Consider the following 19,378-nt stretch of genomic DNA (forward strand, 5'->3'; position numbering starts at 1 on the left):
CCAGAAAAAAATGCACATACCTACTTTCAGAGGCGCAGGATGTCCTTCAGGGGGTACATGGCCCCTGCAGCAGCCCTCCCCATGTTAGAACCTAGCTAGGACCCCCAGCTAGAAGCTGAGACTTACCCAAAAGCTTGGCGCTGTGTTCCAGGGAGGAAGTTTAGCGAATGTGCCTTCTACTGTTTTATAGCTGTGGCTCCTAGGTTCTCAGCTCCTGACGCAGAGCCCAGGTTCACACGCCTGTCAAGCCACCCTGCACAGAAGTACATGTGCCAGCCCCTTCAGTGCTGATGTCCGGAGACAGGGCATCTAGGAGGACTCCCGCAGAGGGCAGGAAGGACAGCCCAGTTGGCTGGGAAACTATCACATGAACCCGTGTGTTCAATGAAAACACAGATCCCCTGTGCCTCTGCCCAGAGGTTCTGATTTGGTAGGTCTGGATGGGGCCTTGGAATATGTATTTTAAAAATACCCCCAGGGGATTCCTGAGCAAGCAGTTTGGCAACCATTGGTCTAAGGTCTTTACCTGGAATGGATTTTTTTACTTAGTTTTTTCTACCTCTTACTTAGCATTTATTTCTTTAGTGGAACCTCTGTTCCTGTCTTCCTCCCACCACCCTTCCATCCCTCCATCCCTCGCTCCCACATTAATTGAACTCCAGGCTCCAGACCGGACATGGGCTAGATGCTGGTCCCTGGGGCAAGACTCCGCCCTGCACTCAGGAGCTTACAGCCTCTCTCCTTCCCTGTTCCCTGATCTCACTGGGGCTCTCCAACCTTTCCCAGAGGGGCCACCTTAAACACTCTGTCCCTTGGGGCCTTTGAGAATCGTGGACTCCAGCTGGGCAGGGACCTGAAGGTCTTTAGGCCCGTCCGCCTGTCTGTCTGTCGTCTCTTTGAGAGATGAGTTGTGCCCTACCTTCTTCAGACGCCTGTTCCTATTCCTAACACCTCCGATGGAAAATCCCCTTCCCGGTCTCGTTTCAGTCCCTCCCACTGCGAATTCAATCCACCTCCTATTTCTGCAAGTAACATTTATGGAAGCCCGATGGGCAGTAGACATTGGGTTCCCCGGGCACAGGCACATGGAGGAGCAAGTGGAAGTCCTGGCCCTCAGGAACTTACCGTCAGGTGGGAGGGACAGGGGAAGCAACCAGCCGTGAACTTGGGCTAGATGGGTGGGTGTGGAGTGCTCTGGGAGCACAGGCCAGGCACCCGGGTCTTGCTGCTTTCCTGGGTGTGTGGGGGGGGGGGGTCGGGGGGGGGGGACAGCGTGGTGCCTACCTCAAGGAAGGTCCATTGCTGTGTGAGACTTTCTACTTGCCCAGGAATTCTGGCCTTCTAGGGCTTTTCTAGAGGTCACATTTCCTGGTCTCCATCCCCCTCCTGGCACTTTCTTCCTCATCCCTCCTCAGTTTCTCACCCTCTCCATTCATGCTGCCCAGACGTGAAACCAGTGACACCGGGCCCAGGGTGTACATAGGGAGGGTGTCTGTGCCAGCCTGCAGGCCTCCTGGGCTTGGACCTACCTGTAGGCTGAGGATAGGGCATCAGCGTTGGAGGATGTGGCCACGTCAGGAACCTGGGTGTGGCGGGCTCCCTTGGTGAGGGAGAGCAAATACCAGAGTTCCAGACCCAGCCCTGCCTACAGCTAGCTTCTCGAGTCTTCTACGCTGAGCTCCCAGAGTCTTGAGCTCTACTCCTGACTTAAGGAACCCGACTCTGCATTTCGATAAGACACCCTGGTGATTCACATACACCTTAAAACTGGGATGGGCACCTGGGTGGCTGTTGAGCACTGAGGGTTGACCCTTGATTTCATCTCAGGTCTTGATCCCAGGGTCTGGGACCGAACCTTGCGCTGGGCTCCGCGATGAGCGTGAAGTCTGCTTAAGATTTTCTCTCTTTGTCTCCCTCTGCCCCCACCTCCCACCCCGCTTGTGCATGGTCTCTCTCTCTCTCTCTTTCTCTCAAATGAAAAATAAAAATTAAAATAAAATAAAATAAAATTGGGAAAGCCTGCCCAGAGACTTGCTTCTTGCCTTTAGTCTGTGGTTAGGGGGCTAAGGGTGGTGCCTACGGTCAGTGTCCAGCTCCTTAGGGGCAGGGAAGGTTTATCGTCTGTGACATGAAGGAGTTGGACCAGATGACCTTTGTGGGAGGGGGTATGACATAGTTCTTGGCTACAAGATCTAACCCTCAAACTAGTTTTGTTTGGCCAGATCCTCTGTTTAAAAAAATTATTTTCAAGAATAAGGTGCCAGTCTTTAAAAATTGGGAATTTTCACATACATATCCAGACTTCTGGCTTTTCTCAAAAAGTTGAACAATCTGGGACATGGGCCACACTCCACATGGCAGTAATCAATGTCCCCATGCAAGCGCTGAAACTTATCCCTCGCTCCAGATTGTTTTCCCAGCCACTGATACTTTGAGGGTCAAGTCTCAGAAGCCTCTTAAAACATGTGAAAAGAGGCTCGGCCTTCATCAATATGAGACTCACAGATCAAATCTACGCTTAGTTGCCAGTTTCCACCTGTCTCACTAGCAAAGACAAAAAAGCTTGATGATACACTGTTGACGTGGGCGAGGGAAATGGTCCCCTCACATACTAGAGAAAGTAGGTTGGTACAATCTCTAAAATGGATAATCTCTCATTATCTGTTGAAATTACCGATAACACCTACCCTTTGACCAAGGAACACCGTTTCTCAAAGTTTATCCACAGACAGCTGCACACAAGACAAAAGTAATTCTAAGGCACACATAGAAGGTTAGTCATTGTAATATGGTTTGAACTAACCTAATTGTCCAGTGATAGGGGACTGGCTAGGTAAATTATAGGACAGCCATATGAATAAATAATGAGGAGCTCTTTATGTGACGATTTGTTTTTTGTGGTTTTTAAAGATTTTTAAAATCTTTGTTTATTTTTGAGAGAGAGAAAGAGAGAGAGAGAGAGAGCAGGGTAGGGGCAGAGAGAGAAGGAGAGAGAGAATCCCGAGCAGGCTCTACACCTGGAGTGGGGCTCGAACCCACGAATTGTGGGATCATGACCTGAGCCGAGATCAAGAGTCGGATGCTCAACCAACTGAGCCACCCAGGTACCCCTCTTGTAACATATACAATTTGGAAGGAGTATCTCCAAGATATTTACTGAAAAAAGGTAAGGTGAAGGGGTGCCTGGGTGGCTCAGTCGGCTAAGCGTCCGACTCTTGGTTTCTGCTCAGGTCATGATCCCACAGCTTGTGGTTTGGAGGCTCGGGTCGGGCTCTGCGCTGACAGCACACAGCCTGCTTGGGATTCTCTCTCTCCCTCTCTCTCTCTGCCCCTCCCCTGCTCACCGTCTCCCCCTCTCTTTCTCAAAATACATAAATAGACTTTAAAAAAAAAAAGGAGGGTGCAGAATGGTCTGCAAGTTCCAGTACCTTTGTGTGGGGGAGAGTATTTGTGGACAGCTGCTCAAGGACCTGGTAACACTAGCTGTCCCTGGGGACAGGACCTCGGAGACTGGGGTACAGGGGTGGGAGGGAGTCTTTCCAATCTTTTGAACGTTGAACCGTGTTGATGTGTTACCTACTCAAAGAATGAAACAGTAAAATCTTTCAGAGACCGGGATGCTATGATTCTCACACTACACGATTCTAATGTTTTACAACTTGGAGAGCCCGACTTATTACAACTCTGCAAGGTTCGTCTCTCGTGAGGCCAAGGCCCTGATAATCTGCTACCAGTGGTTCTCCCGGGTCTCCAGCCCTGCCCCGTCCCCGAGTCAGGCCACAGTTGTCCCCGGGAGCTCCTGCAGCCCCGCAGGAGGTCTCCCTAGCCAGCATGGTGCAGACGCATGGGCTTTGGTCTGTCCCAGCGATGTGTCCCTTGGGCCCTTCCTTACCCCCTGCGCCTTCTCTGTCCTTCCAGGGGAGCCTTCTCGGTGGTGCGCAGGTGTGTGAAGGTGCTGGCTGGCCAGGAGTATGCTGCTAAGATCATCAACACCAAGAAGCTGTCGGCCAGAGGTAGGTAGCAGACCTATGCCTCGCCCGCCCTCTGGGGCTCTTGCTACCCTCTACCCCTTGAGTTAGAGCCAGGACCTGGGTCTGTCCCCCTGGGTGATGCTGCAGGAGGGAGCTGCTTCCTCCTGTGGGTATTATGAGCGCAGACCCCTCCATTTTCCTTCCTTCGGGGATCTAGACCGGAGGCCATGGCCTCTCTGCCTCCCACCCAGATGAAGGCAAAGGCTCCAGGTAGGACTTCCTTTCCCCGTTTTTCTGCCACTTGCTCCCTCTCTCATCTCCAGACCTCTGCACCCACCATTCCCTCTGCTGGGACTCCCTCACCTGGCTCCTTTTACAAGCCTGATCCTTTCTAAATCTTCAGGTCGCAGCCCAATGTCCCATCCTTTGAGAGGCTTCCCTGACCCCCAAATCTGAGGGGTCTCCCCTATTTTATATGTTATTACTGTTTACCTTTGTGGCTTTACCCCAACCTGGACTTATCCCATTGACTGACCTGGTCCCTGATTTCACATCCATCTTGCCTCTTGACTCTAAGCTCCAAGAGGATAGGGATGGGTCTCAGTCCCTGCTATCCCCAGTACCTAGGATAGCACCCAACACATCCCAGTGCTCTACCAGAGGCCAGCTAACGCCAAGTACATTCTGCTTCAGCCACGCAAATCCACTCTCTTATCCCTAAATTTTCCCTAGAACGGTGGCTCCCCAAACTGTCCTCACCCCGGGACCCCCGGAGAGCTTCCAAAACTCCTGATGCCTGGCTCCTACCCACCGAGGTTGTGATTTAATCCGTGTGAGGTGGGACCTGGGTTTGGAAGAGATCCCCGGGTCATTCCAGTTCGGAAATGGTCCTAGACAAGCAGCATCCGTGTCACCAGGAGATCGTTAGAAAGGCTCCTTGTTTCTAGACTTAAGGAATCAGGATGTGCATTTTAACAAGGTGCACTGGTGATCCGTGTGGACACTGGAACCTGGAAAGCCTGCCCAGGAGCCTTGCTTCTTGCCCTGAGCACGTGGTTAGAGCGGGAAGGGCAGTAACCATAGTCAGTGGGTTGGGGAAGGTTATCTTCAAAACTCCAATTCCTGCTCTGAATGGTGTCTAGCTGCCTTGGGGGTTCCCTGGAGGCGAAGGGAATTCTGTTGGGTGAGGCGGGTGCAGGTGCAGCCTGGGGGACGTCGAGCGAGGGGCTGGCATAGTGTCCAGGGGTTTGCCCGGCATAGGCAGCAGCTGCGTCTGGGCTGGAGCCCAGCAGGTGTGGGGTTCACGGAGGCTGTTACAGGATGTTCACATTGTCCCCCGCAGGCCTCCCAGTGGGCCCTGTGTTGACCGTGTGTTGCTGCCTTTCATCCCCCGGCTCAGTGCTGCTGGGAGCCCAGCGCTTTCTCCTAGTCACTGAGTTCCCCCATAGGCAGCCAGTGTCCTGCTGGGAGAAGAGGCTGGGTGTGTGTGTGTGTGTGGATTCTCTGAGGGTCCCTGAACCTGCCAGGATGGCACACATTCAGCTTGAAAGCTGGTGTGGAAGGGTGACACCTGTGGAAAGTCCGGAGCCAGAGCCAGGGTCAGGGGTCAGGGCGGGCAGGAAGGCCACAGGAATGCTGGGGTTTGCCTTGCATGCTGTGTGACTAGTGGCACTCTAGTGCCCTCTCTGTGCTTTATGTCTCTAGTGATCAAAGGAGACGTCCCAGTCCCTGAGATACAGTGGGGGCAAGATTAGAGCCATGACTCGGGATGGCAAGTTGAGGTAGCTCCAAAATGAGGGAGGGTCAGGAACCAGTGTCTTCCCTTGATGCTGGGGCTCTTGGGCAGTTCACTGCCCCCCCCCCCCCCCACACACACTGACAGGAAGAGACAGATGTTTATGGGGGAGAATGGAAAGGGCATTGCCTCTTTTCTGGAAGGTAGGACTAAGCATTCCTTGGGCAGTATAGACTCTGGGCCGTGCCAGAAGGAAACTGCCAGGCACCCTGTCATTCTCTGGCGATTTGTTGAGGCTCTGACGTCCTTAGAGGAAGGTGGTCCAGGCCTAGGTGAGCGTGGAGGGTGGGAGTGGGGAGGTTCTCTGGGGAACCCTCTCAAAGAAGTCTGCCAACTGCCAATGCTCCTGTCCCCAGCGGGAGGGGAGAAGAGCGGCTTTTCACAGGTTTCTTTCTTTGCCACTCATGGTGCCCGGGGTGGGGAGCAGTGTGATGCTGAATATTTGGCAACGTACCCTAAGCTTCTCCTGCTGGCACTCCCGGTGACTTTGGCAGCTCCCCGCAGGGGCCATGCCCACCCGGAGCATCCGTCCTCCCCTGGGCGGGGGCTGTGGCTTCCCCTTCCCCTTCCCCACCAGGGTCAGCCTCTCCTGCTGTTGCATGGCTCCCCAGCCCAGGAGATGTTTTCTTGCATGTGTTTTAAAACTACTCTTTTAAAAAAAGAAATGTTTATTTATTGTGAGAGTGAGAGAGAAAGAGCGCAGGGGAGAGGCAGGGAGAGAGGGGAGAGAGAGGAGAGAGAGAACCTCAAGCAGGCTCCTTGTCAGCGCTAAACCTGACATGGGGTCAGACTCACGAACGATGAGATCATGACCTGAGCTGAAATCGAGAGTTGGACGCTTAACCGACTGAGCCACCCAGGCGCCCCAAAACTACTCTTTTAAATAAGATATAGTATAAACGGTTCCAAGGAGCCATAAAGACATGGAACAGAAAGTACAAATTTTGCCTGTCCCAAGCCCTGCTGAATCCCCTTGGGAGCAGTTAAAAAAATGCAGCTGCCCTATTTCTACCCTGGAGGGTTGGATTCAGTAGGTGAGGCCCAGACTCCTATCAGCAGTGATGATAGCTAGTATATGCCCGGCGAGAACTCCCTGCCGGGGGCTCCAGATGCTTCCTAGCCCCAGCCTCACCCAGCACACAGAAAAAAGTCATTCGGGGCGCCTGGGTGGCTCAGTCGGGTAAGCAGCCGACTCGTGATTTTGGCTCAGGGCACGGTCTCGCAGTTCGTGAGCTCGAGCCCCATGTCGGGCTCTGTGTTGACCATGCTTGGGATCCTCTGTTTCCCTCTCTCTCTCAAAAATAAATAAATAAGCATTAAAAAAAAAAAAGAAGAAGAAAAATTCATTAACATTTTAGGGCACGCTGGGCACATGGATGTGGCTGGCACAACCAGGGGAGACTGACTGGGGTACAGACACCTTCACAGTACCCACTCTCTATCCGAGTGCTCAGGGGTCACTTCCTTGGCTCCCTGGCGACCAGTCCCAGGACGCGGCATGAGCTCATTCAGGCTACCCCTGAGGTCCGTGATGGGAAAGTAGGCAGTAAGACACATCTCTCCCGTCTTCCTCATCTTACTCCCCACCCCTGCCTGGCACTGTTGCTCCTTAGGATTATTTCCTAACCCCCCCCCCCCCACCTCCGCCAGGATCAGGAACCCTGTTGAGGCCCTACAGAGGGTGGGGGCATTTCCTCTTGCAAGACTCTGAAGTCTATTTTTTCCCCCTGGTTCTTGTCCTGTGCCTCCGGCCAGAGTCCCACTGCCCACCTGCCTGCTGGAGCCCACCCCCTCTGCAGGCACAGACTTCCAGCCTGCCCCCATGCCCTGCTCTGTCTTGCCCTGCCCTTCTGGTGCTATCTGGCCCCAGGAACCTCACCCTGAACCTTACTTCCACTCACCCTTGCCTGCCAAGCTCCTGGGCAAGGTAGGACCCCTTAACCCCAACACCCTGGAGGTCTGCCCCCAGGGAGTGGGGGAGAAGGTTCACAAGGTATTGTAGTGGGCATTGGGGCTAATCCTTCCAGGTACCTGGGCAGGAGGCTTCACCATTGTGGGACTATATTGAGCTGGATGGATTGATTTGTCAATTAATTAATTATAAGAATGGGAGGCGATATATAGTATAGTAATTATTAACATGGGCTGAAATCCCAGCGCTGCCATTTCTTAGCTATGGGACTTTGGACAAGCTGCTTAGTGGCTCTGGGCCCTGGGAGCACGGCAGCGACTGACAGACAAGGTCTTGCTCTCACCGCACCCATTTTCTAAGGGGGAAGACTGAAAATAACACTCAACATATAAATAAACTGGATAACTTCAGGTAGCAAGGAGTGTTATAAAGAAGACAGGGCAGTGGGAAAGTGATGGGGCAAGGGGACACTCAGAAAAGGCACCTCTGAAGAGGTGACGTTGTGCTAGACCTGCCAGGGGAGAAGGAGGCAGCCATGAGAAGACCCAGGAGCAGAGCATTCTAGGCAGAAGGCACGGGGCGAATGCAAAGGCCCGGGGGTGGGAAGGGGCTTGGTGTGCCTGAGGTCAGAAAGGAGGCGGCCACTGTGGCTGAAGCTCCAAGGCCGAGATGAGGCAGGACCCAGCAGGGTCTGGCTGGTTGTGGTGAGGAGTTTGGATTATAAGTACACTAGGGACTGTTGACGGGTTTGAAGCCAGGAAGTGACAGCAACTAATTCATATTTTAATAAGAGGTTCTTCGCTGCCAAGGACTATTGGCTGCATTAGGGACAGCATCCAGGAGCAGTTCCTCAAAGCTCTGAGTACTAACAAGGCTTGACCACCCTACTGAGTGATTCAAAAAAAATTTTTTTTTAAATGTTTACTCATTTTAGAGACAGAAAGACAGAGCACAAGCAGGGGAGGGGCAGAGAGAGCCCAAGACAGAATCCAAAGCAGGCTCCAGGCTCTGAGCCTCTAGCAAAGAACCCGATGCGGGGCCTGAACCCACGAACCATGAGGTCATGATCTGAGCTGAAGTCAGACGCTTAACCGACCGAGCCACCCAGGCACCCCCGAGTGATTTTGATAAAGGGATTGCCCTTTTCATCACTGGGCCTCAGTTTCCTTACCTACATAACAGAGCAAGTCCTCAGAGGTCAAGAGAAACACAGTCCCTACATTCTTCGAGGAATGTTAGAAAATAAAAGCATTTCACAGTTACGAAAACCATTGGAAAACCTATATGTTTACGTAAATTCAACAAATTAATGCTTCTAGCGCTGGAAGTTGCAATGCGGTGTGATCAGGGCATCCCCCTCTTCTGTGTGGGAATCGGCCTGCCCCCGCCCTGGAAGATATGAAAGGAGGCTGGGAAGCACGGGGGGCCAGGGGAAGCCCCCCAGTGTGCACAACCTCCCCTCCCCCAGCCTGTAGTCCACCTTCAGCTGGGGAGCTGAGCTTACGCTCTATGGAAACAGGATTGGACTTAATTGCTTTGCTGATGAAAAAGCCACATTTCAGTATTGATCTTGGCTTCTGCAGCCCATGGAGGACGGCTGTGATTGCTCTAATAGTGATTGCTCTAATAAAGAGGCAGGGGAAAGCGGAGCTGACTGCCTGGAGACAAGAGCTGGGACTTGCTTCATCCTTATAATCTTCCTTGGTGCCTGCCTGCCCTGAAGGGGCTATTCAGGGACTGGGTTCTAGTCCTGGCTCTGCCTCTGAGTATCTGCGTGAGTTCCCTGGCATGGACCTCGATTTTCCCATTCAGAAATTGGGGGCAGGTGGAGGGGGTGGCAATGAGTCAGGGTGCGGAGAACAGTATAGTACAGGGTTTTAAAGCTCCTCCCCGGAGTCTGCCTGCCTGGGTACAAAGTGTGGCTCCACTGATCACCACAGTTGTGATTCTGAGCCAGGTATTTAACATCCCTGTTCCTCTGTCTCCTCCTCTGTAAAGCCAGAACGTGACAGCACCTCCCTCAAAGGGCGGTTGTAAGCACTTGAGACGCATATAAAAGTGCCCTGTAGGGGTGCCTGGGTGGCTTGGTCGGTTCAGCGCCGACTTCGGCTCAGGTCATGATCTCTCGGTCCGTGAGTTCGAGCCCCGCGTCGGGCTCTGTGCTGACAGCTCAGAGCCTGGAGCCTGTTTCAGATTCTGTGTCTCCCTCTCTCTCTGCCCCCTCCCCTGTTCATGCTCTGTCTCTCTCTGTCTCAAAAATAAATATACGTTAAAAAAAAATTAAAAAAAAAAAGTGCCCTGCACAGCACGGGGCACATAGTAAATCTTGTAGATTTGCTACCGGCTCCCTTTTTGTTGTTGTTGTTTTAAATTAAGGCATCAACTACTGAACTGTGAGGAAAGCACCCAAAAGGAGATGGAGACATGCATAAAATGGGGACAGGGATGCCCACAGCACAGGGTCGGTGGGGGGATGGAAGGGGGTCATGGGTATGATTGTTCCCAGCAGTCCCAGAGTCAGTGACTATGGGGGGGAGAGGGGCCAGATTCTGAACAAGTCCTCTCTCCCTGGGGGTTTGGACAAAAGTCCTGGAAAGCAGGTGCAAGAGCTCTGGGTAAGCCCCGATGCTGTCACATGTAGGTTCTGTACTGCAGATTCTTTGGGGCTCTCTGTGTCCCTGGTCCGGAGTCCCCTGTAAGGGGGGTGGCCTCTGCAAATTAATACGGTTCTTCTCCTGCAGAGCAAATACAGACTCCTTTAGAAAGGTTCTCCATTCAATGGTTTATTCTTTACTTCAATTATTTCTTGAGCACCTACTATGTGCCAGGCATTTGGGTAGATGCCAGGGTACAACAGAGACCAAGTTTTTGCCCTTAAGGGCACGAGACAAGGTCCCGGTCCATGAGACAAGGTAGGATGTGTTGTCCAGGGGCCCTGAGAACCCAGAGGAGGGACCCCTACCAGCCTGGCAGTCAGGACAGGCTGCTAGGAGAAAGTGTATCTGAAGACAGGTGGGATGAACGAGTGATGGCCAATGATGGCCGGGCGGGAGGTTGGAAGGGAAAGTTCCAAGCTGAGAGAACCACACGGGTGAAGGCCCCAAGCCCAAGGGAGAGGGTTGTGCAGGGTGGGTCTGGAGGAGTGCCTGTCAGTGGTTCAGTCCCAGCTGGAGCCCCATGGGAGGGGCAAGGCTGGGGGCGGGGCAGGGGCCTGCCCTGGGGGGCCCTTCCGGGCTCCGTGGTTGTGGCTCTAGGAGGTACCTCAGTTGAGAGCCCCAGGAACCAAGGCCCAGAGAGAGGAAGGGACTTCTGAGGCCCTGCCACCTGGTCTCTCCCCCTTCTGCTGCATCCCACTGCCTTCCTGGAGGACCCAGGGCCCCTGCCAGAGAGGCAAGCTTCTCCAGGCGGGGCCCAGGGGCTGCCCTGGCAGGTGCAGATCATAAGAGGCCGTGAAGAGGCAGAGATGGAGTGGGGGAAGGTTCCTCCCTCACCCGGGACTTACCTGGGCATCTGTGTTTCAGACCATCAGAAGCTGGAGCGTGAAGCCCGCATCTGCCGCCTGTTGAAGCACCCCAACATCGGTGAGCTGTGGGGAGGGGGGCGGGGTGTGGGTGGCACCCGGCCTGGTGGGTGTTTGGGGGCTGGGAGGGCAGCTGCTCTCTTCTCTGGGCATCATGGCCCCTGTTATGGGAAAGGGGGTACCTTTAATGGTTTCCACGTTTCTCAGAGACCAGCTTGGTTGAGGGGAAGGTGAAGAAGGGGCCCTTCCTCCCAGCCCACGCAGCTGCCGGCAGCCTCCTTCAGAAAAGCTGTTGCAGGAAAACTCCCGAAGCTCTGAGAGAGACGAAAATAGGCCAGGCTTGGCCTTGACCAGCACGCCCCACTCCCCAAACCTGCCCCATGCTGAGTCAGCCTGGCACTGTGGCCGGGCCGCCTGCCTAGCCCAGCCGCCTGCTTGCCCCCCAGAGGCAGGCTCCAAGGTGGCCCCGGTCCCGGGGTAGACTGAGCCCAGGCCACCAGGAGAGGCCGGGCCTAGACCACATGTCACTGGCTGGCCTCCCACCTCCCCCTTACATGACTGGGGGGCTGCATCCCTGCCCATCATGGTTCTGAGTTGGGCGGCTGGGGGTGGGGCATGGGGAGGAAGTGCAGATTCTAGACGGAGTTCTGTCAGGGAATGGCTGTGTGACCTTGGGTGGGAGCCCCTCCCTCTCTGAGCCACTTTCCTCCCCAACTTCACAAGGAAGCACCCTCTGGATCATCTGGGCATCTTGTTGAAAGGTAGATTCTGGTTCAGTGGGTTTGGGGGCGGGGGGGCAAGGTTTTGCGTTTCTAACACGCTCCAAGGCGATGCCGAGGCTGCTGGTTCCCAGACCATGCTTTGAGGACTAAGGCCTAGGTGCTCTCTGAGGAATATTCCAACTCTGACAGCCGCCACGCCTTCGCCCGTGGGGAGGAAGCATCTCTCTGTGCCCAGAGCCCCAAGGGTTAACTCTCCTGCTGGAGAGAAGCATCTCCATCTGGTATTTATACCCAAAAGGCACCTCCCCTTCCCTGTGCCCAGGGAAGGGGAGCAAAGCCGTGCAAACAGCAGCCAGAGGCTCCAGGGCCGGAACCAGAAGAGGGGCAGCAAGGCAGCTGGTGGGGAGCGAGGCTGGTTGGACCCCCGATCCCCGACCTGATTGCAGACTCACTGTGCAGCCCTAGGCCGGCTCCTGCCTGGGCGGGGCTTCCACCTCCCCAGCTGTATGACGGACAGGATTGTGAGTGATCTCTGACGATAAAGTCCCACGGTTCTGAGAAAGCCTGTCAGCCCCAGAGGAAGGAGGTGGTGTGTGTGTGTGTGTGTGTGTGTGTGTGTGTAAGGGTGTGTGTAAGGGAGTGTGCTGCAGCTGTCTCAGGTCAATGCTGCCTCCTCTTTGTACCACCTTCCCCCTCTCATTCCCAGCTGTGCATGGGGAGCAGTAGTCATGGGCTCTGGGGCTGACAGACTGCAGCTGAAATCCTGGGTTTGCTGCTTAATTGCTGTGTGACCCCGGACATGTTGCTTAACCACTCTGAAGCTCGGTTTTCTCAGCCGGAAAATGGAAATGATACCCACCTCATAGGGTTGTGATGATTAGATAGAGCATAGCCCAGTGACAGTCCCGAGGTAAGTGCTGTATTATCATGAGACTGCTCCCCTTTTTCCTCAGTCCACACCTTTCCACAAAACCACCTTACCTGAAAATGTAACCTCCACACGATTCTCATTCCTCTGAGCCATCCAGGTGTTTGGTCAACAGTTTGGGGCCCTATGTTTAACATGGCGGTGAAGAGAACGGGGTTTACACGTGGGGTCAAATCCCAGCTCCGCTGTTCACTGGGTGTTTGAGTGTGGGCAGGCTCTGAACTTCTCTGACCCTTGGTATCCTCCTCTGTGAGGGTAATCATGATATCCACCCTCTACAACTGTTGGAGGGTTAAATGAGAAAGTGCAAGTAAAGCACTTAGCACAAGCCTGGCACATGGGGAAGTCTCAGGAATCATGGCTGTCACCTCTAATATCGTTGTCATCTTTGAATCATTTACTCCTTCCTTCACCTGATAGCAAGGGCATCCAAGGCCCCACTGTGTGCCAAGGCCTCTGCTGGGGTGGAGGATGTGCGGAAGAAGTGAGGATGGGGGTGGGGAGGGGGAAAGGAAGGGGCGGGGGTGGCTGATACACAGGGAAGTGGAGAGCTGAGCTGAGACCCAGACCAGGAAGACGCGGGGGAAGAACCCGAGCTATCTTAGGGCTGGAAGGGCCCTGAAGGGTGCTACTTCCTGAGCCTCCAAATATCTCACTTCTAAATAGATTATAGATTATAATCTGCCCAAAGAAATGCAAAGAGGTACAGCCGTGGATGCAAAACCCACGAGGCAAGTCTGTGCCTGGAGAAGTTAGACTGAGTCCTAGCCGGCCTGCTTGGTGTCTCTAGCCATGCTTACTGGCTGCTGCCCGTGTGTGGCCGGTGCCCAGCCCCAAGGGGACCAGGTCAGGGAGGCCGTGGCTTAGCACAGGGCGGCCCAACTGTGCCATGCACATGGGACAGTGCCCTACACTCTGTATTACCACCTGCTGATGGGGCAAACCCCAAAGGCCATCCCAGGGAGTAGGGGACAACCTTAGAGTTTCACAAGTGATTTGGGTGGGCAACAGAAGGGGGGCTGGTGGGTAATGAAGATGATGGTGTTTTCATTTATCAAGATTCTTCCCTGTGCCGGGCACTGTATTGAGGGCTTTACAAGTATCATCGATTAACTTCCAAAGCAGGCCAGTAGTGTTACCGCTACTGGTAGGAAAGGAGGATCAGAGAGGTTACCTAATTTGCCCAAAGCTGCACAGCTTATAAGAGGCAGCGCTGGGAGGTAAGCCCAGCAAGACTGACTCCAGAGCCCAGGTTCCCAGCCGTTCTCTTTAGCTTCCCAAGTAGACATCAAGAATGTGTTGTCAGGGGGCATTGGATAGGTAAGAAGCACCAGCCTCTAATTTCCAAGAAAAAACTGGTAACTGTTGGAAATATGAAAGGCATGTCAGAAATTCATGAGCTCAGCTACACAAATGAAAACTAGGTTACAGATCTATTTGATCTATGACAATATTTCTAAAAAGTCAAAAACTGACAGCATAACTCAACGACCACAGTCATGTCAATCTCTACCAGGTGGTGAGACCCTTCCACACCCTGCGGCGGCTCTTGAAAATTTCCTTTCCTCTTTGGCTTTGGACTCAGTTTTTTTTTTTTCTCAGGGTAGCCTTCACGGATGGGAGGGGAGGTTCGATGTGTCTTGTCTCCTGGGTTCGTAGCTATGATGGCACCTCCTCTCAGGGACTAACGCCAGTGCCCTCATGTAGGTGGGGGCTAGAATCCAGCCTGTGTTCCTGTCGCCTGGCTTCTTAGAGGGGCAGCCTTTTAAATCAGCATAAAAGTACCATCTGAGCTAGAGTCAATGCCGAAGGACCCTCCCCCTCCCCCAATTTTGTCCATTTCTCTGAAACCTGAGAATCTTCTCTAAAGGGGCTGAGGCTTCCGGTCAGAGGGTAGATCAAGGAGCCCAGCCTTCTTGGAGCTCCTCTCAAATGCCTCTTGACCCGGTTCTAAAAGCCCATTCTGAGATGGTTCTGACCGCAGGTTGGCTTCTCAGAGCTTCTCATGCTCAGGAAAGAGAAGTTAAAAACACACATGCCTGCCAGGAACCGAGTAGGCAATAAGGAGTCTACTCCCCAAGGAAAGGGTCTTTTTAAAAACTTTATCTTGTTACACTATCAATGCTAACTTTGTATGATACATGTTTCCATATGATGTATGATGTCTGTACCTTCTCGAGTATTTCTTTTTTTTTTTAATTTTTTTTAATGTTTATTTATTTTTGAGACAGAGAGAGACAGAGTATGACGGGGGAGGGTCAGAGAGAGAGGGAGACACAGAATCTGAAACAGGCTCCAGGCTCTGAGCTGTCAGCACAGAGCCTGACGCGGGGCTCGAACTCATGGACCGTGAGATCATGACCTGAGAGTATTTCTATACATATTATCTCAGGTCAGGTTTCTTAGAAGCAGAGCCTGAGGCAGGGATTCAGGTTCTCGTGATTTATCGAGGGTGTGTTCCCATGGAAGGCCTGCAAGGAATTGGGTGAAGCACGATGGAAAAAGGGAAGAAATTGAGCAAGGGTGTGGCCTCAGGTCAAGTCTAACTTTGACCCGATTCCAGGTGTGTGTATGGCATACACACTGGAACATAAATCCTGTCTTGGGGTTGTCCCTCCTTAAAGCAAGGAGACTGCCCCTTAGCACCGACCCTGCCCTCCCACAGTAGTCAGTCCTTGGCTGAATGCTGCAGGTAACCTTGTACACAAGGTAGCTCTGTAGGCAGTGGGGAGTTCTCCAGAGAAGGGGGTCAATGTGAGCTGTTAGCAGCTAACCCCCCTGGCAGCTGCAGGATGGCGACCCCATCTTACCAAAGGGGACCTGGCCAGGGCACCAATACGGGCTTGCCAGATTCTGCACACAGAATATACAGGATGCTCTTTTCACTGCACACAGACATTTCAAAAACCGAGCCTACCTTTGCTTTGAAATGCCTTAAAAAATGGAAACAGGTTAATAGGTAGAGGAATGGGTAGAAACGTAGTGAAGCAAGTATAAGATTAATGATAGAACCCAAGTGGGGGGTACACGGGTGTTCACGTGAGTGTGTGTTTGAAATTTTTTATAATAAAATGTTGAGAAGAAATTAAAGCCGGATCACATAATATGTACTTGAAGGCAACCTGCTTCTTGTTTTTGCTTTGAAATATACTACAAACAGGGGCGCCTGCCTGGCTCGGCCAGTAGGGCATGCGACTCTTGATCTCGGGGTTGTGAATTCAAGCCCAAGTTGAGTGTAGAGCTTAGTTAAGAGCAAAATAAACATATGTTTAACACATCTTTCAGTCATTTATTTATTTAAAAGATTTTTTAATGTTCTTGAGAGAGAGAGAGAGAGAGAGAGAGAGAGAGACAGAGCATGAGTGGGGGAGGGGCAGAGACAGAGGGAGACACGGAATCCGAAGCAGGCTCCAGGCTGTCAGCACAGAGCCCGACGCGGGGCTCGAACCCACAAACCTGAGATCATGACCTGAGCCGAAGTCGATGCTTAGCCGATTGAGCCACCCAGGCGCCCCTCTTTCTGTCATTTATAAACACATATCATCATTTAGGAATTAAAAAAAAATTTTTAAATTAAATTTGCATGCCTGAGGTTCCTGCCTGGCTCAGTCGGTGGAGTGTGTGACTCCTGGTCTCGGGGTTGTGAACTTGAGCCCCACGTTCAGTGTAGAGATTACTTAAATAAATAAATCTTTAAAAAAAATAATAAACTTGTGTTCCCTTCCTCCTCCATCTCTGGTCACATTCTCCCCTCCCCCATAGCAGACACCCACTCTTGTGTTTTTGATCCTGCTTCTCCAAACTTTATGTGCAGATAGGAGAGTCTTAAGCCCTTTAGGGGACTCAATATTGAGTCAGAAATACATGCCTATGGCAAGAATTCAGATGGCACTAGGGCTCACAGTGAAAAAATAGTCTCAACAACTCACAACCCCTGCTCTCCCGATTCCCTTTCCCAAGGTACCCCAGTGCCCACTTCTCTGTATCCTTCCAGAGAGGCTTATGTCACAGACAGGCTTAAATACATCTTTTATAAAAAGTACCACGCACGCTGTTTTGCGCTTTGCTTTCTTGCCAAACAACATAATTCAGAGATGATTCTGAACCAGTGGATACATAACTGCCGTATTATTTTAACAGCTGTGTAATTTTCCGTTGTGCGATGTATCTTAATTCTCTGAGCCCGCACCCCGCTCTGGGGACATTTTTAGGCTGTGGCTCAGGGAAGGATGTGAAGCTGTCCCGGGAGAAAATGCAGTTGGTTGGCAGGGTGCAGCCCCCTAGAGTCAACCCCAGGCCTTGGGCCCTTCCTTCTAGAATCTCAGGGGGTAATTTAGGGAGCTCTGGGCTTCTGGGAGCCTTGCCCCCGTTCTTGGTAAATGAGGTAGGAAGAGATGAGTTTCTCAGCATGCTCACACTCAGGGACCACTGTCCCCCACGCCCCCCAGCTCTCTTATCTCAGACCTGGATACACAGTGGGGTTAGGCACTCAGGGCCGCATTGGTTGAACACCGGCTGGGTGCCTCATGGAATTCTCACAACAAGCCTGAGGGTCCAGAAGTTTCATTCTCATTGTCCGGGCAAGAAAAGAGAGGCTCAGAAAGGTGTAACAACTTGCCTGAAGTCACACAGCTAGGAAGTGGCAGAGATTTGAGCCACGGGCTGATTCGACGATGCCACCTTGCCCTGCAAGAAGCTAAGCGTTGGGGGAAGAAAGGGGTCAAACTCTCACCAAAGCGGGGAGGGGTCTTTCACCTTTAAACCCGGGCCTCTTCTGACGATGCCCGAAGTCAGTGAGCCATCCTTTACTTTGTTTGTCAAAGCACCTGTTACCTAGCTTGTGCTCAGTGACTGAGAAATTGGCATGTTGGCTGTTGGGGGGCGGGGGAGGGGAGGGGAGAGGGCAGGAGGGGGCAGGAAGCAGTGCTTCCGGGTTAACTGGCTGCCTGGGCCCCTCCCACAGTCCGGCTCCACGACAGCATCTCTGAGGAGGGACACCATTACCTGATCTTCGACCTGTGAGTTTGGGCCCACCCCGGGCTGTACAAGGGGTAGGGGGGCAGCCGGAGCCGGGGTGACCTGGCTGGGTCCCTCGGCCCGATTCCCAAATGCTCCCAGGCTGGGCTGAATTCCCTCTTCTGAGACCGAAGTTTCCCAAATGTGGTAGGCCCACCACCCAAGCAGTGCAGGTGGGGTTCCCTGAAAAGGCGACACATACCCATTCCTCTCCTTGGCACAGCTTTCATTTTGCTTCTGTTTGTGGCCAGTGATGCTGGCTTTGCATGTCTGGTGGCGATAGAAAGTTTCCTTTTGGAGTCATTGTGAAGTTCTTAAAGCCAGTCAATGGAAGGAAAAACAATAATGAAATGATAGGTTCTTGGGTTGTCAGAGAAACTTCAGTGAAGGCACTGGTCCCGTCCGTAAAAAAAAAACCAGTTAATAGTGGGGGAGGTTCTGCATGTGTGGGTGTGTGGGAAATCTCTGTGCCTCAGTTTCGCTGTGTGCCTAAAGTTCCTCGAAAAAAATCAAGTTTACTAAACAAACAAACAAACAAACAAACAACAATAACAGCAACAAAACCCAGTCCTTGGGCTTCCAGGAGCCTGATGACCCTGAGTGATACGTTCTGAGTGTCCCATCCCTGTCCTAAGTGCAGCCTGGACCCAGTGGGAGAGAAGGGCAGGTGGCGGAGGGGAGGGGAGTTGGTGGACGGGTGGGCTAGAAGCCAGGAAGAGGGTTCCAACAGGAGACACCCCTGGGGTTCCTCCCTTTGGGCTGAGGTTCTGAGGTCCCTGGGTCCCGTCCTTAGCTTCCTGGAGACTCTTCTGGAAGAGGCAACACCTGGGGCCTTTGTGGGAGGGTGACTTTGTGCCTGTCTCCCCAGGGTTACTGGTGGGGAGCTGTTTGAGGACATCGTGGCCCGGGAGTATTACAGTGAGGCTGATGCCAGGTGAGTGCCATGTGCAGCCTGGCGATGGTGCCTGGGGCCAAGCGGGCCTCCCTCCCTGCCTTTCCAGCTTTCCGGGAGAGGCCTGCGTTCACACCGTGACCCCTTCCTCTCTCTCCCCAGTCACTGTATCCAGCAGATCCTGGAGGCCGTGCTGCACTGCCACCAGATGGGTGTGGTGCACCGGGACCTGAAGGTGAGCGACCCACCTGGGGGTGCAGCTCACCCAGGGAGGGGCAGAGAGAGACAGGGAGAGAGAGAGAGAATCCCAAACAGCCTCTGTGCAGAACCCGACGCGGGGCTCGAACTCCTGAACCATGAGATCATGACCTGAGCTGAAATCAAGGGTTGGACACTTAACTGGCTGAGCCACCCAGGAGCCCCCAGAATCCCCTGAGTTGGGCTGGGTGGGGAATATAGACGCCACTGTTCAGATCAGGAAATTGGGCTCAGGGAGGAGTATCTAGGCTCAGGATCCAGTGTCCTGACTCCTCGCCCCATATGCCTTGGGCCAGACCGGGTAAGATGTAGTTAGACTGACAGGGCTGGCTACGAAGGGGTCCAAGGCCAGCTAGGCCACCCT

The 19,378-nt window shown here is 53.0% G+C and overlaps 1 protein-coding gene across 4 annotated transcripts in view; it reads left to right on the forward strand.

Moving 5' to 3' along the window:
- The window catches only part of CAMK2A (calcium/calmodulin dependent protein kinase II alpha), a 62,799-nt gene that overhangs the window by 9,967 nt on the left and 33,454 nt on the right, over nt 1–19,378 (forward strand). For 3 of the 4 annotated variants that reach the window (XM_027077116.2, XM_027077128.2, XM_027077120.2), the window contains exons 2-6: nt 3,919–4,013; nt 11,200–11,259; nt 17,812–17,866; nt 18,733–18,798; nt 18,919–18,991. In XM_027077116.2, coding sequence (XP_026932917.1) covers nt 3,919–4,013; nt 11,200–11,259; nt 17,812–17,866; nt 18,733–18,798; nt 18,919–18,991 — 349 coding nt within the window. Of the gene's footprint in view, nt 1–3,918; nt 4,014–11,042; nt 11,109–11,199; nt 11,260–17,811; nt 17,867–18,732; nt 18,799–18,918; nt 18,992–19,378 lie in introns of those variants that run through there. The other variant, XM_053200311.1, reaches the window with a different exon arrangement.

Source organism: Acinonyx jubatus, chromosome A1 (assembly GCF_027475565.1).
Source record: "Acinonyx jubatus isolate Ajub_Pintada_27869175 chromosome A1, VMU_Ajub_asm_v1.0, whole genome shotgun sequence".
NCBI lineage: Eukaryota > Metazoa > Chordata > Mammalia > Carnivora > Felidae > Acinonyx > Acinonyx jubatus.